This window comes from Stegodyphus dumicola, chromosome 5 (assembly GCF_044657685.1).
Source record: "Stegodyphus dumicola isolate Sdum_Otavi_A_Nest chromosome 5, ASM4465768v1".
Taxonomy (NCBI): Eukaryota; Metazoa; Arthropoda; class Arachnida; order Araneae; family Eresidae; genus Stegodyphus; species Stegodyphus dumicola.
Genome location: NC_140772.1, coordinates 226,221,517 through 226,234,980, shown reverse-complemented (window position 1 = coordinate 226,234,980; position 13,464 = coordinate 226,221,517). Strand labels below are relative to the sequence as shown.

The 13,464-nt window shown below is 34.6% G+C and overlaps 1 protein-coding gene across 4 annotated transcripts in view; it reads right to left on the bottom strand.

The window, feature by feature from the left end:
* The window catches only part of LOC118204288 (uncharacterized), a 148,087-nt gene that overhangs the window by 44,226 nt on the left and 90,397 nt on the right, over positions 1–13,464 (bottom strand). For all 4 annotated transcript variants that reach the window (XM_085817744.1, XM_085817745.1, XM_085817743.1 and 1 more), the window contains one exon: positions 2,076–2,156. In XM_085817744.1, the coding sequence (XP_085673870.1) occupies positions 2,076–2,156 (81 nt within the window). The remainder of the gene's footprint in view (positions 1–2,075; positions 2,157–13,464) is intronic.

Here is a 13,464-nt window from a genome sequence, read left to right as displayed (position 1 = left end):
TTGTTATTTTTATTTCTGTTAATGCTCGCCAAAAGAATACTTTACAGCAGGGTTTCTTAAACTGTGGGTCGCGACTCCCAAGGGGGTCGCAGGACCTGCATAAAGGGGTTCCCAAAATTTTTAGCAGTTTTGATATTTCTTTAACTTATTATAATAATTTTATAATTACCAAATATTTTTACATAATGTACCTAAAAATAGATAAAGATAAGACAATACAGACCGCCCCCCAAAAAACATTTTGACGCATACTTTTTATAACATAAACATTCATTTTCCTTGCTTTGCATGTGACGCTGTCATTTTTGTCTTTTTGTCATATCATTTCTGTCTTTGAAAGAAAAATTTAAAAAGTATTTTTGGTGGCAAAAAATGTAACAATATCTGGGGAAGAAGAACTAACTCTATAAATCCTTTAAAGAAATAGATATAGTAAAATATATAAGGATTCAGAGAAATAAATGGTCAGGACACCTGTGCAGAATGGATGAAAATCAAATAACTAAAAAGATCTTCTCGGCCAGACCATTTGGCACCCGAAAAAGAGGGAGACCTAAACTTAGGTGGCTTGACTGTTTGGAAACAGACTTAAGAATTTTAAAAATAATCAAGTGGATGTCCATGGCCAGGAATAGAAGAGCTTGGAATTCGATTCTGAGGAAGGCAAGGACCCATCCTGGGCTGTCTGGCCATTGAAGAAGAAGAAGTTTGACAAACACAGGACAGCTGTCCAGTTATCCAGATAGCCAATCCTTTCCATGGCATCGGGGGAAAAAAATTAGATGGCAATTTTTTCACTATTTAATGATACTTTATTAACTATTGACTATTATTAACACATAAATTATTATTTCTCAACTGGCTTGGCTCCTTAGTTTGTGCAAAAGGAGGACAAAAATATAAAGGAAAGAAAAACATGATCAAAAAGCACAGATGTCACAACTCTCAAATGGCAATAGAAAAACACTATTTTATAACAGTTATATCATATATACAGAATTATAACTATTAGGTTTCAACAAAAGTTTCACACCACTGCAAATATCATCTGCACAAACAGTTACTGTTGCGGTGTTTAATCATATTTTGTGAAAGGATTTTTGGTATTTGAAAGAGACTTGTTTTAGACATTGTGTTGTAAAAAATATCATTATCATAAAATACGAGGGCAATCCCCCAAAAAAGGTCTCCAATTTTTTGGGGACGTAGAGAAAGTTTTAATACGGTTGTTGGCAACACTGTTGTGAGTAGTGCCTTCTTCGCTACCACATAAGCACGCAGGCGCTTCGCTCGGATGCTCAGTCTTGGCTTGGCAGCCATTCGAAATGGAGCTCCCGATAAACGTTACTGCCAAGTGCGAATTATTCGATTTTTGAACGCAACAGGCATTAAACCGGTTGAAATTCACCGCCTATTGACGGAAGTGTATGGACAGTCGTGCATGGATGTCAATAACGTTCGCAAGTGGTGTAGAGAGTTTACAGCCGGTCGTACCGAAATTCATGACGAAGAAAGGAGCGGGAGGCCATCAATTGCCGACGAGACAATCGCGAAAGTTGAGGAACTCATGCGTAAAGATCGGAGGATCACTCTGGATGCTCTCTGCATTTTGGTTCCTCAGGTTTCCAGAAGCACCATCCACAGGATTTTAACGGAAAAGTTTCAATATCGGAAGGTGTGTGCAAGATGGGTGTTACGTATGCTGACAGAAGACCACAAACGGCAACGGGTTGATTCTTCTGAAGATTGAACTGTTGATTCAACGCTTCCTGAAGGGCATGGCGGGAAGCTGGTATGACATGGGCATTGTAAAATTGCCACAGCGTCTACAAAAATGCATCGACTGAAATGGCGATTATGTTGAAAAATAAAGCATTCTTCAATCTTTAAAGTGATGTAGCAATTATAGAAAATAAACGGTTCTTTGTATATCTAAAAATATAGGAGACTTTTTTTTTTGGGATTGCCCTCGTATAAGGTACCTGAAATAGAACTATCATGCTACCAGATTAAAACCACCATTTACTTCCAGTACTGTTGCAAAAAATATATATATGAAGATATACAAAACTTACTTGGGGTATGCAAGTAGATGGAGCAGGAGATGAGGAGGTGGTTGATATTGAGAAAATCTTCCTTTTCTTCTTTTTGTTGCCCTAGAAAGATAACAAATATATTTAGAAACAACTGTTAGGATAGGTAGTGGCAACTATTACAAATATATCTTGCATTTAAAATCACATATCAAAACCTTGAAATTGCTGCATGCTGCTTTTTATGAGGCCGACAATAGGTGCAGGGTCATGTGGTACACGAGGGCGCTGTGTCAAAAAGGTGCCAGGTAGTTATAAAAACAAGCAGAACGTTTTGCTGCCTGTATAATCAGGAAAATTCTAGCCTCTCGCTGACCTAATCTGACACTAACCTGCTTGTGGCCACGCTGGTAACCAGATTCGACTGGGCTAACTGTGTTCTGATGACCACTCCTGGGGGTCGACTAGGACTGGCAATACCAGCATACTGGATAGATCAGTATCTAGACAGCTTCGAATTATGGGGTAAAGAAACTGTCTTCACAGTGACTAGAACCATCGTTTATTTGGTGGCAGACTCAGGCTCGCTAGGGACCATACTGGTACTGTCTTTGTCTGCTCCTTGGTTGTGGGAGCATTACATGGTCAGGTATCGCAAGTTACCCTCGGGGGATGGGCTCCTTTTGGTCAAAACTTGGGGGCCGGTCGATATCTAAAAACCTGAGATGCTACTAGTTATAATCTGTAACTAGGGAGTCTCGGCTGCAGGGGTATAAAATCGGTCTACACAAGACTAGAGTCTTCGTTGCCGATGGCTGATTCAGGCTTGGCACAAATCATACTGTACTGTCTTGTCTGTTCCGTTGTTTGTGGTCAACCTATATAGTCAGATATTCATGGTTGTCCAAGGGGGGAAACACCTCCGTCGCTGAAGTCGGCGAGTTCAGCGAGCCTTTAGACTGCTTGAAGTTTTCAGGGGGTGCCTGGAGCCTCAAAACTGCATATATTTATATCCTTTTTTTTTTTCTGGTTTCTGGCCAGTCCCATTTTTTTTTTTTTTTTTATCATACGGCCGGCCTGCAGGATCGGGGCTGTGCCCTTATAATAATAATAATCCTTCCTTGGTCCCCCCCTGAGGGGTTCCTGGAACCATAATGTAGTCCTGGTCTGTGCACCATAACGTAGTGTTAGCAGGCTGGATTGGTGGTCCGATCTTTCTGATAGTGTTTAAGTAAGTTCTTTCTGCTCTGCGGGGTTGGGGACCCTGTTGATGGTAGATTTTTTTACCTTCCCTCCAGAACAGGGACGGGAAGAATGTGAGTTGCTGAGTATTCCTGTCGACTCAGCTTAATCTTAGCTCGTCTGCTTGACCGACAGGTTAGCGGGCTTTTGGATCTCCTCTAGGGGTTGAGGCGTTTAACTGTGTTAAGGCAGCCTCGAGCTTGCCAGGTCTGAGTGCTCCTTCCTCCTAGCGCACTGTCTTATTTGAGTGAAAAATTATAACCAGGGCAGAAGTTTGTCTTTGGTGTTCTCTTATGTCTTAATTAGGAAGTGAAAATACGTGATGTAGATCCGTATATAAGGGTAGATGCCGGTACCGTATACATGCTTGGTAAATTGCTTAATCCTTAGTTTGTGTGTACTGTTGCAATCGTAGTAATTTATGCAACATTTAACTTTTTTGTGATTTTCTTTTGCTGATTACTTGTTGTTATTAATATTTTACATAACAAAAGGTAAGCACAGTTACATATTATGCTAAGATTAGGTTGAATTTTTAATTCAGAAAAACAACAATTTGAGCATATTTACTCGAAAAATGTTTACCTCTCATTTCTGAACCACTGTCATATCCTTGGCTGTGTAAATAAGTAATAGCTAAACAATTTTTCTCTAAACTCTTTAATAAGAATGTTGTTAGTTCTTCACCTGTGTTTTAGGATGTACAGACATGATAGGGGCAAATTTTGCAATAATTTCTATGCACTTTAAAAAATTATTATTTCTTTCGAATTATTTGTTACTGAAACCATGAAAAGCTAAGTTTTGACTGGCTAAAAACTGAATGGTATAGATAATTCTTTCAATAACATCGAATCAATGCTTAGATTCTTTTTTTAATATATTTTGAAATTCCAATTCAATAACTTTATTCTTTCAAAATCATTCTAAGAAATCGGACCAAAATAGATTCCTAATAGCATTTTACTGTTTTCATGACGTTTTAAGTGCTCACTTAAGAGGTTCAAGTCATTAAATCCAGTGTTAATAAGTTTTACGTGACTGAAAAAATGCAAATTTTGCAACATAAACATTACACAGAATTTTTCTCCTCAGTTTAGCAAACAATCCTGTTTAACGTTTTCCTTGTTTGGCAAGATTTAACAAAAAGTACATCTAAAAAAACTTACATACATATGCGTATCATTATAGCAATATGTATCTATTGCAGAAATTGTATAATTCACTATTATTTCGTTTTTTTTAATATATTATTTTAGTAGTAGCTGAGACGTTGATGGACAACTAGTGCTGGCAGCATCAGCTTGGGCATTTTCTGGGTTTTTGGAAGAACTAAGTAAATTTATAATGTTCTGGTTTATTAAGTTTTCCTCTCGTTTTCTTTGCTTCAGTAAATTCTGATACCCAGGCAGTTTTTTCTATTTTTCTTCCAACATCTGGGAAAAATAAAAAAAAATAGAAAATAACTATTATAAGAACCACTGCGAGAAACACTTCTTGTTAAAAACACTCGGAAAGCCATTGTTTGAAATATTTTACCTTCATTGTGAAAAATTGAGTATATCTTAAACCATTGCTGGGAAAAAATATGAACTATTAGATCAATACAAATAATTCAAGGAGGTAACTCTTTTGTTTACTAAAATAAATAAATCAAATTTAAAGTATGTATTTAAGACATAATGATATAACAAATAAGTTTTGTTCGGTTTTCATACAGCTAAAAATGAGAAAATGGCCATTTTGTAATTTCAGAGAACCTTGTATATTTTTACTTTGCTTCAAATCTCAAATAGGTATATTATAAATTCAGTGTTATTCGGAATATGCCTTTCTTTTTTCTTCGAAAGATAATAATTTTTAATTTAATAAACAAATAGTTCATGTAAAAATTTTTTCAAGTAATTATGCTCAAATAATCGCTTTTCTGAATTAAAAAGCTAACCTAAGTTTAACATAATAAGTAAATACACTTTTTTATGTATAATAAACAATAAGCAATCACCAAAACGATAATTGTCACATAAATTATTACAATTGCAACAGTAGACACAAAATAAAGATTAAGCAGTTTGTCGAATGCTTACATATGGATATGCATCACGTTTTTTTCGTCTGGCTTAAATACGCATAGGCATCATGCATTTTCATTTACATATAGTACAAAATCAGCTAAACTTACGTCAAAAACAACAAAAAGAATTAACTAATAAAAATGAAAGTGATATACATAGCTTAGATCTTGTGCATGAACTGCAGTTTTTGCAAAATTTTGGAAAATATGTAGCATCACTGGTTGAAACTCTATATCGTTTGTCAACAACATAAAAGGAAGGCAGAAAAAAATTTTGGGCATCAACCCTAGAGAATTTTTTGTGCCCTCTTGTAAATCACATTTCGGACCTTGTCGTAAACGATGCTGCGAACAAATATTTACTCGATGCAAACTTATTAGGTATGTAAATTAATTTATTTTTAATTTTAAGAAAATAAATAGTGTTAAGCAGTATATTTGCTATCCAATGAGTTTCATATATATTATTTCTCTTCGCTTGCAATTTTATTTTTTTATAATGTATACCGTATTTGACGGCATATAAGACGCACCCTTATTTTGAAGGCCACACACAACGAAAAAAATGTTTCAATAGTCCGAATAACTTAAAATGTGGTTTCTTTTATTTCTCACGTTTCGTAAAAGCCAAATAAACAATCGTTGAATGCAATTACCAAACATATTTTTATTAAGGAAAATTAACAAACGGCAAGCTATTTTGAACATGATATCACCAAGTACATATTGTTTTTTCCGTTGGTGGTGGACTGAAATGTCTTGCTGCTGTTCTATTTCCATGCACTTTGGCGTACGTTAACACTCCTAGTTTATACTGAATTGTATAGCTTAATCTCTTGTTTCCTGTAGTCATATTTTCCAGAGTATTTTTTTAAAACAAATAGTTTTAAGCACCGATACCGACACATTTATACAGAGTAGCACCGATATCGACACGTGTGTCAGCTGAGTAAAAAAAAGTCTATGTAAAGAAGGAAAGGCTCCATAAATGTAATGTGACCGTCGAACCTAATCAAACTTCGACATCAGCTTCGAGCTTTGGCGCTTTTTGGCGACAGATATTTCACGCATGCGCAAAATAATTATGGCAGATGTAGAGAAAGTTAAGTGTGTCTAGACCTTTATCCAGGCTAAAAATAGCATTCAGTATTGAAAGTTAACCTGTGTCCTTTCCTTATAAGACACAGGTAACTTTTTCAAGACCAAATTTAGGAAAAAAAGTGTGTCTTATATGCCGTCAAATGCGGTAATTCTTCAATAAATATGTCTGAGTCTGGGTTTTAAGAACGCACAAAATGTTTGTACATTTAAAAAAATTAAAAAAGAAAAATTTTTTTTTACTGTAATGCTAATAATACATCACTCTTAAGTGTTAACCATAAGCAGTTTCCCTCTAATATCGCCACTGCGTAAAGGCGTTCACTAGGCATTTGCACGACGGCACCGATTAGGCTTGGTGCGGGCCTGGTTATTCACATCAAGTAAACTAAAATATATTACGAAAAAATAATGAGTTGTTGGATGTGAATTTTTCGAATTAAACAGCTTTCTGTGCTTTTATGGTGATTTATGTCTGTCATAATTTGTTATACTATCCTACGTTACGAAGAACTTAAGACCCCAAAATTATGTATTAAATAGATTTCACTACGATACATTTATAGCTTCTGAAATTAAAATTTCAGATTCCATACAAAAATGATACCCTATGTGCCATTTTTGTGCATGTTACTATATTGAGAATTTATTTAAAAAATAAATGGAATCTACTTCAAAATTTTTATCAAGTTTATTTTCTCTCAAATCTTAAAAAAGCATTTTGATCTCACAATGGTAACTAACAGTCTACCAAATCATAAAATCACACATCTGTATTGTCATTCCTAAAACTGAGTTTCTTTTTCTAAAAGAATGGCATACAAATCACGTCTCTAAATAAAAAAACTGCACAGGATGAGAAAGGCAGTTGCACGAACGACTCAATATGTCAGTCACTATTTAAAGCCTCAGATGCGGCATAAACTCCATTAGGATGTGGAACAAACTTAAATCATTTTCCAAGCTGCTGGCAGCTTTACAGCAGTTGAAGATATTTTCTTGACATGATATAAATCCTTTGGACGACACTTTTTTACACATCTTTAAGGGAAATGTTTAAGACTATTATTTCATATTCTCTTACTGCTACCATATATTATACTATGCTATACTGTGAAGAACTTATCTACATCTAACATCCCAAAATTACCTTCCATGAAAAGAAATGATTTCTTGCAATAACCATGAAGGACACTACTACAGTCTAGATCATTTAAGCATTTAACAGAACATAATGATATTAACAACAATGAGACTTAACTTCAACTTGGAAGTTAAAACTAAGAACTGGTGTATATTAAAAGCTCCTAAAATAAACCTGATAAAAAAGTTAATAACTAAGCTAAATCAAATTTAAGGAGAACTCTAATTAAATTATGAATTAAAATTACCATTCAAAATCTGAAATGACAGATACTTAATAGTTTTCCTTATAATATAAACTGGTGTGCAAAACTTAAGCAGATAGCCATGAAATTGCAGAAAAGGAGGTCTGGAGATCAGTATAATGACCACGTAAGTCAGTGGAAACGTCATGCATATGCAAATATCAGGAATGAAACGTCAGAGGCGACATGACCATACACAAAACGCGTGATGCCGGTGCGTGCATATCAACAGTAGAATAAAAGGAAGGACGGAGACGCAATTCAACATATTTGCTGCAAGTGCCAGTGAGCCAGTTCGTGAAATATGGCTAGAAGAAATCACCTGGACGACTTCACACGTGGAAGAATGGTTGGAAAGCTGGAGGAGGGGCATACTGTCACCAGTGTAGCTGCAGAGTTCGGAATAAACAAAAGTGTCATTTTGCGTGCTTGGAAAGCATTCCAAACCACAGGTACAGCTGTTAGAAAGGTTGGTGGTGGCCGCCCGATGACGACAACTGCAGGGGATGACCGATATATTGTCCTGTAGGGGAAAAGAGGCTGACAGCAGTCAGCAAGCACCATTGCTCAGCAACTCTGTACAGCCAACAGGGCGACAAGTATCGTGGTTTACTGTGGGCAGACGCCTTCACAAAGGGAGCCTATTTGACTGCCATCTTGAACGCTGCTTTCCGTTGAAAGTTGGCCACCAACACCAAAGCTTAAAGTGTTGCAGAGAGCACAAAAACTGGACAACTGATCAATGGAGTCGTGTCCTCTTTATGGATGAGAGTCGGTTCAGTACCAGAAGCAATTCTCAACACATTTTGATTTCGAGAGAGGTCGGGACCCGGTTTTATCCCAGTAACATCAACGACAGATACCGTAACGGTGGTCCTGGAGTTATTGTCTGGGGAGGCATTATGCTGAACGGGCAAACTGAGCTCCACGTTTTCGACAGAAAGCCTGTAACCGGGGATCACTATTTTGAGGAGGTGCTCCTTCCCCATGTGCGTCTCTTCCGAGGTGCCATTGGCACAGACTTAAGTTTTATGGATGACAATGCACGGCCACATCGAACTCTTGCTGTTGAGGAGCTACTAGAAAGTGAAGATATCACTCGAACAGATTGGCCAGCGTACTTCCCAGATTTAAATCCCATCAAACATGTGTGGGATGCTTTGGAGAGACGCATTGCAGCACGCTTACATCCTCCGGAGAACAACCAACAACTCAAACAGATGCTCATTGAGGAATGAGCACTCCTACCACAAGAAATGTTGCACCAGCTGGTTCTGAGTATGTGGAGACAGTGTGAAGAAACCATTGCAGTAAGGGGAGGGCATATCCCACATTAAGGAACATCTGCTTGTTGTTCTTCCTCTTGGACAGACAATCATGAGTCACGATACAATACATTCAATAAAGCTTATTTTTGTTTGATTCCATACAATATGCATTGTATTCCTTTTTCAGCTCCGACGCTTTCATCATCCTTTACGTACATAATACTCTCCTTCATTTCTGCATTTCATCTTTCTCAGCAGATTTCTTGTGAAGTTATGGCAAAAACCCCTACTGTTGCTTAAGTTTTGCACAACAGTGTATATGAAGATGCACAAAACTTAGGTGGTGGGGAGTAGGAGGAGATGAGCTCGCGCTTGGTGTTGAGTGCTGTAAAAGTAACATAAATATTTTAGAAACTTTGAATATCTAGTGCACACATTACAAATATTTTTTACATTTACACTCAGATATAAAAAAGCTTGAGCTTGGTGTATGCCAGTTTTTATGACGTATTGATATTAAGTAAAAACTAGTATAAATTATGAAAAAAATATGAATTTGTAGATGGGAATTTTTGAGTTTTTTTCAACACCTTTGTAAGTAGTCATTGTGAGCTGTCTGTCAGATTTTCAAAGGAAAATGAAAACTCGAGTCTGATGAATGGCAGATTGCTTTTGATACTGTTTTGAAATGACTCTATATCATTCTGTACTTTTTGATGTCACACAATAGCTCCTTCAATCCTTCAAACTGTATCACACATCAAGAATTCTGCATGCTTAAAATCCAAAGACATTGTGCTTAATAACATGCAAATTCAATGTAAGAGGTACCAGACATATATCTATTGAGATCAGAATAACAATAAGAAGTGTCACTAAGGTGTTACAACAAAAGACCTACAAAATCTTTTTATTAACAGAAAATAATCAAGAAAAATATCAATTACGTCTTTCATGTTTAATCATTCGAATGTTTAGGTATTATAGCAGAGGACAAGAAAAATAGTTCCACTAACGACTCACTGTGTCAGTCATTACTAACTAATAATTAAAATCTCATGTGTGTTCCATTAAGACATGGAACAAAGTTAACTAAATTTCCAAGCTGGTGGCTGATTTACAACAATTAAAGGTATTTCCATGACATGATATAAAAACCTTTGGATTGATATATTTACATATTTTTACAGAAGGTCCTTAGACTATTATTTTATGTTCCCTTATTGCTATGTTATCTTATACCAGATCATGAAGAACTTAGCCACACATAAAACCTCAGAATCATGAAATATATGGAACTGATTATCAAACATTTATCACATCTGAAATACTTCTCCTAAAATTTCAGGTTCCATACAAAGGAATGATATTTGTGTGCATGTTTCTATATTGAGATATTGCTCAAATGTAAATGAAATTTCAAAATATTTATAGATTTTTTTTTTTTTTCCATTTTAAAAAAGCATTTTGACGTCAGGATGGTTAACTGTCCACAAATCATAAAATTACACATATGTATTCTCAGGTTCCAAAACTGATTTTTCTTTTTCTAAAGCAATGGAATGCAAAACGTGTCTTAATCACAAAACTAAAACAACTCATTTTTTTTTTTTATAAATATAAGTAAACTATGAGATTCTATAAAAGCTATGTTTTGAAATCTCTTACCACATAGAACTCACAATAAAGAAAATCTAACTGCAATCATAACATTTTTGCATAAAGATGAAGGCATAATGGAAATTCTTGAGATTAACCTTTCTGTAGTCAACAGTATATAGCAAAATGTGTTGAAGTGTCTTATGTGAAATATAGCTCAATGTATAGAAATTTTTACAAATGTGAGAAATATTCATGTGCACATATCCAAATATATTGCTTACTACATTTTAACATTCCTTTGAAATGCACTTATTTGGGATAAAATGAGAAGCTGTATGGATTCTATAGAACAAAGGTAATATTTAGCATTTTAACTGAAAACACATAGATCTGTAGCAATTCCCATTAATGTTGCTTCAGGTTTCTAAACAACATGTACAATTATAACTCTACATTTCTGGTCACTCAGAGAGATATTTGTAGAAAAAATGAAATATTGTTGAAGATTAATGTAATTTCATTGTAGAAAATTCCATCTAATACACAACTCTATATATAACCACCATCTGACTGCGAGTGGTAGTTGAAGCCAAAGTATATACTTAAAATCATGGAAACTGTAACTTAAATTTTCTTTAAAATTTGAAAAGAGAAATTGCTCAGTTAGCATTAAGGTTTTGAAGAACTACTGATATTCCTGTTTTATAAAAATAGAAACGTTTGAGTCTTAATCTCCATACTTTAAAAAGAATAATATACCTGTCTGGGATTTCCTAAATAAAATTCTTTTGAAAAATTTGCTACTGCAAAGTTTCCCATTGTTATAAATACGGCTGTAATGATTAAAATATATTATGAATGCTTAAAATAAAAATAAGTAAAAAACTCATGAATTTTTTAGACATATGCTTTAGAGCAGGGGTTCTCAACCTTTTGACCAATGTATACCACCTAAACAAAAACTGAAAACCCTTAGTACCACCACTATATTTTACAATGATTACTTTTCAATTTCTGAATAGAAATATAATAATAATAATAATAATAAAATCTTAATTCTTTCAGTTTTTACACACGCTAAAAGAGGCATTTTTTTACACGTTTTGTGTGCCATCTTTATTTATGAAATATGTTCTTCGCACTTAAAACATAAAAATCAGTTCGACAGCAATATCGGAGGAGCATAACTTTAGAATTTCTGATACTCAGTCTCGTGCGCTGGAAATAAAGAGATAATTCTTGTTTTATCCGTACAGTGTTGCCGTTGCTCCCTTTGAAATCATTGTTTTTTTATAAAAAATTCGTTAAAGGGTTACAAAATATGAAACCGATAATAAAACAAATTCCAAATTAGGATTTCCAGATGCCCATAATCAGTAGAGGATTACATTATTCAATATTTCATGGCTCTAGGTGCCGTTGTTTTATCACAATGCGAGAAAAATACATACATTTATGCAGATTCTTCATTATTTAATTTCTTTAAATATAACACAGGGCTCTAATATATGGTTGCAACAATTTGAAAAGTGAAACGGACATTCAAGATTTCAACGTAAAATGCCCAAAAATGAAGTTAATACAGCTTCTGTGCCACCGCCTTTGGGCTAAAAAGAAGAAAGAAACTCCGAATCCTTTCAGATTTTATATTTGCCAAAAGGCTGTTTTTTAAAAATTTGGAGTGTTACCTTTATTTATTAAATATCATACTCTTCACATTTAAACACATAAATTCAATTGAACAGCAATATTACAAAATATTAGAAAAACAGCAAAATAACATACCTTTAGAATTTCCGATGCACTGTTTCACCGACCTGGAGATAATAACGTTTTTTTAAGTCCGTACAGTGAAGCCATAGCTCACTTTGAAATCGCGGAGTTTGTTAATAAAAAATTTCTTAAAAATTTGCAAAATAGATAATAACACGAATTCAAAATTGAAAACTTGGGCACTCAACTGGCCATGTTCCATTGGAAAACTAAATTATTCAAATTTTGATGGTTCTAGGTACTATTGTTTTATCACTATACCAGAAACATTCATGCAATCATACAGATTCTTCATTATTTAGTTCCTTTAAATATATAATGCATGGCAATAATATTTGGTGGCAACACTTTCAAAAGTGAATCAACGTGAAAGGCCTTCTTGAAATTAATAGCCAATTTGGGTTAATGCCCTTTGGGCTAAAAAATATTTTGTCATTTGCCCAACCTTTTGGCTAATTGAATTAAATATACACACATAAAAATATTAGATTAAAAATTGGTTACCATTTTAATTATCAAAATGTACTTAATTTTTAATTCTAAACTTTAGTGGCAAATTTGAGCCTGTTTTAGAGAAATCAATTTCTATATGTCTAGTCTTATTTCACTTAGTTTTAAGGAAATTAAAGAGATAGTTTTTTTTTTCTTTTTTACAGGAACTTATTTTTATTTCCTATTAAATACAGCATCCATTTCTATCACGCCTTTCAGAAACGTCATTTATGGTAAGTTTTGTTATGTCAAACACTAAAAGAATATTTGTGAAACGTACAACATGGAAAAACTACGAAAACTCCCCATGGAAACAGATCGTTCGGATCTTGCGAAAGTCTTATAAGTGGCTATTGACTTTGAACAAAAACTATTCATTTTTTAATTTATTAGTTAAAATTGCTTCTTAGCATACTACCCACTTTTCTCTTGCATACCAGCAGTGGTACGCACAGCACTGGCTTTTAGAAACGCATATCACCGTTTGAAAACCC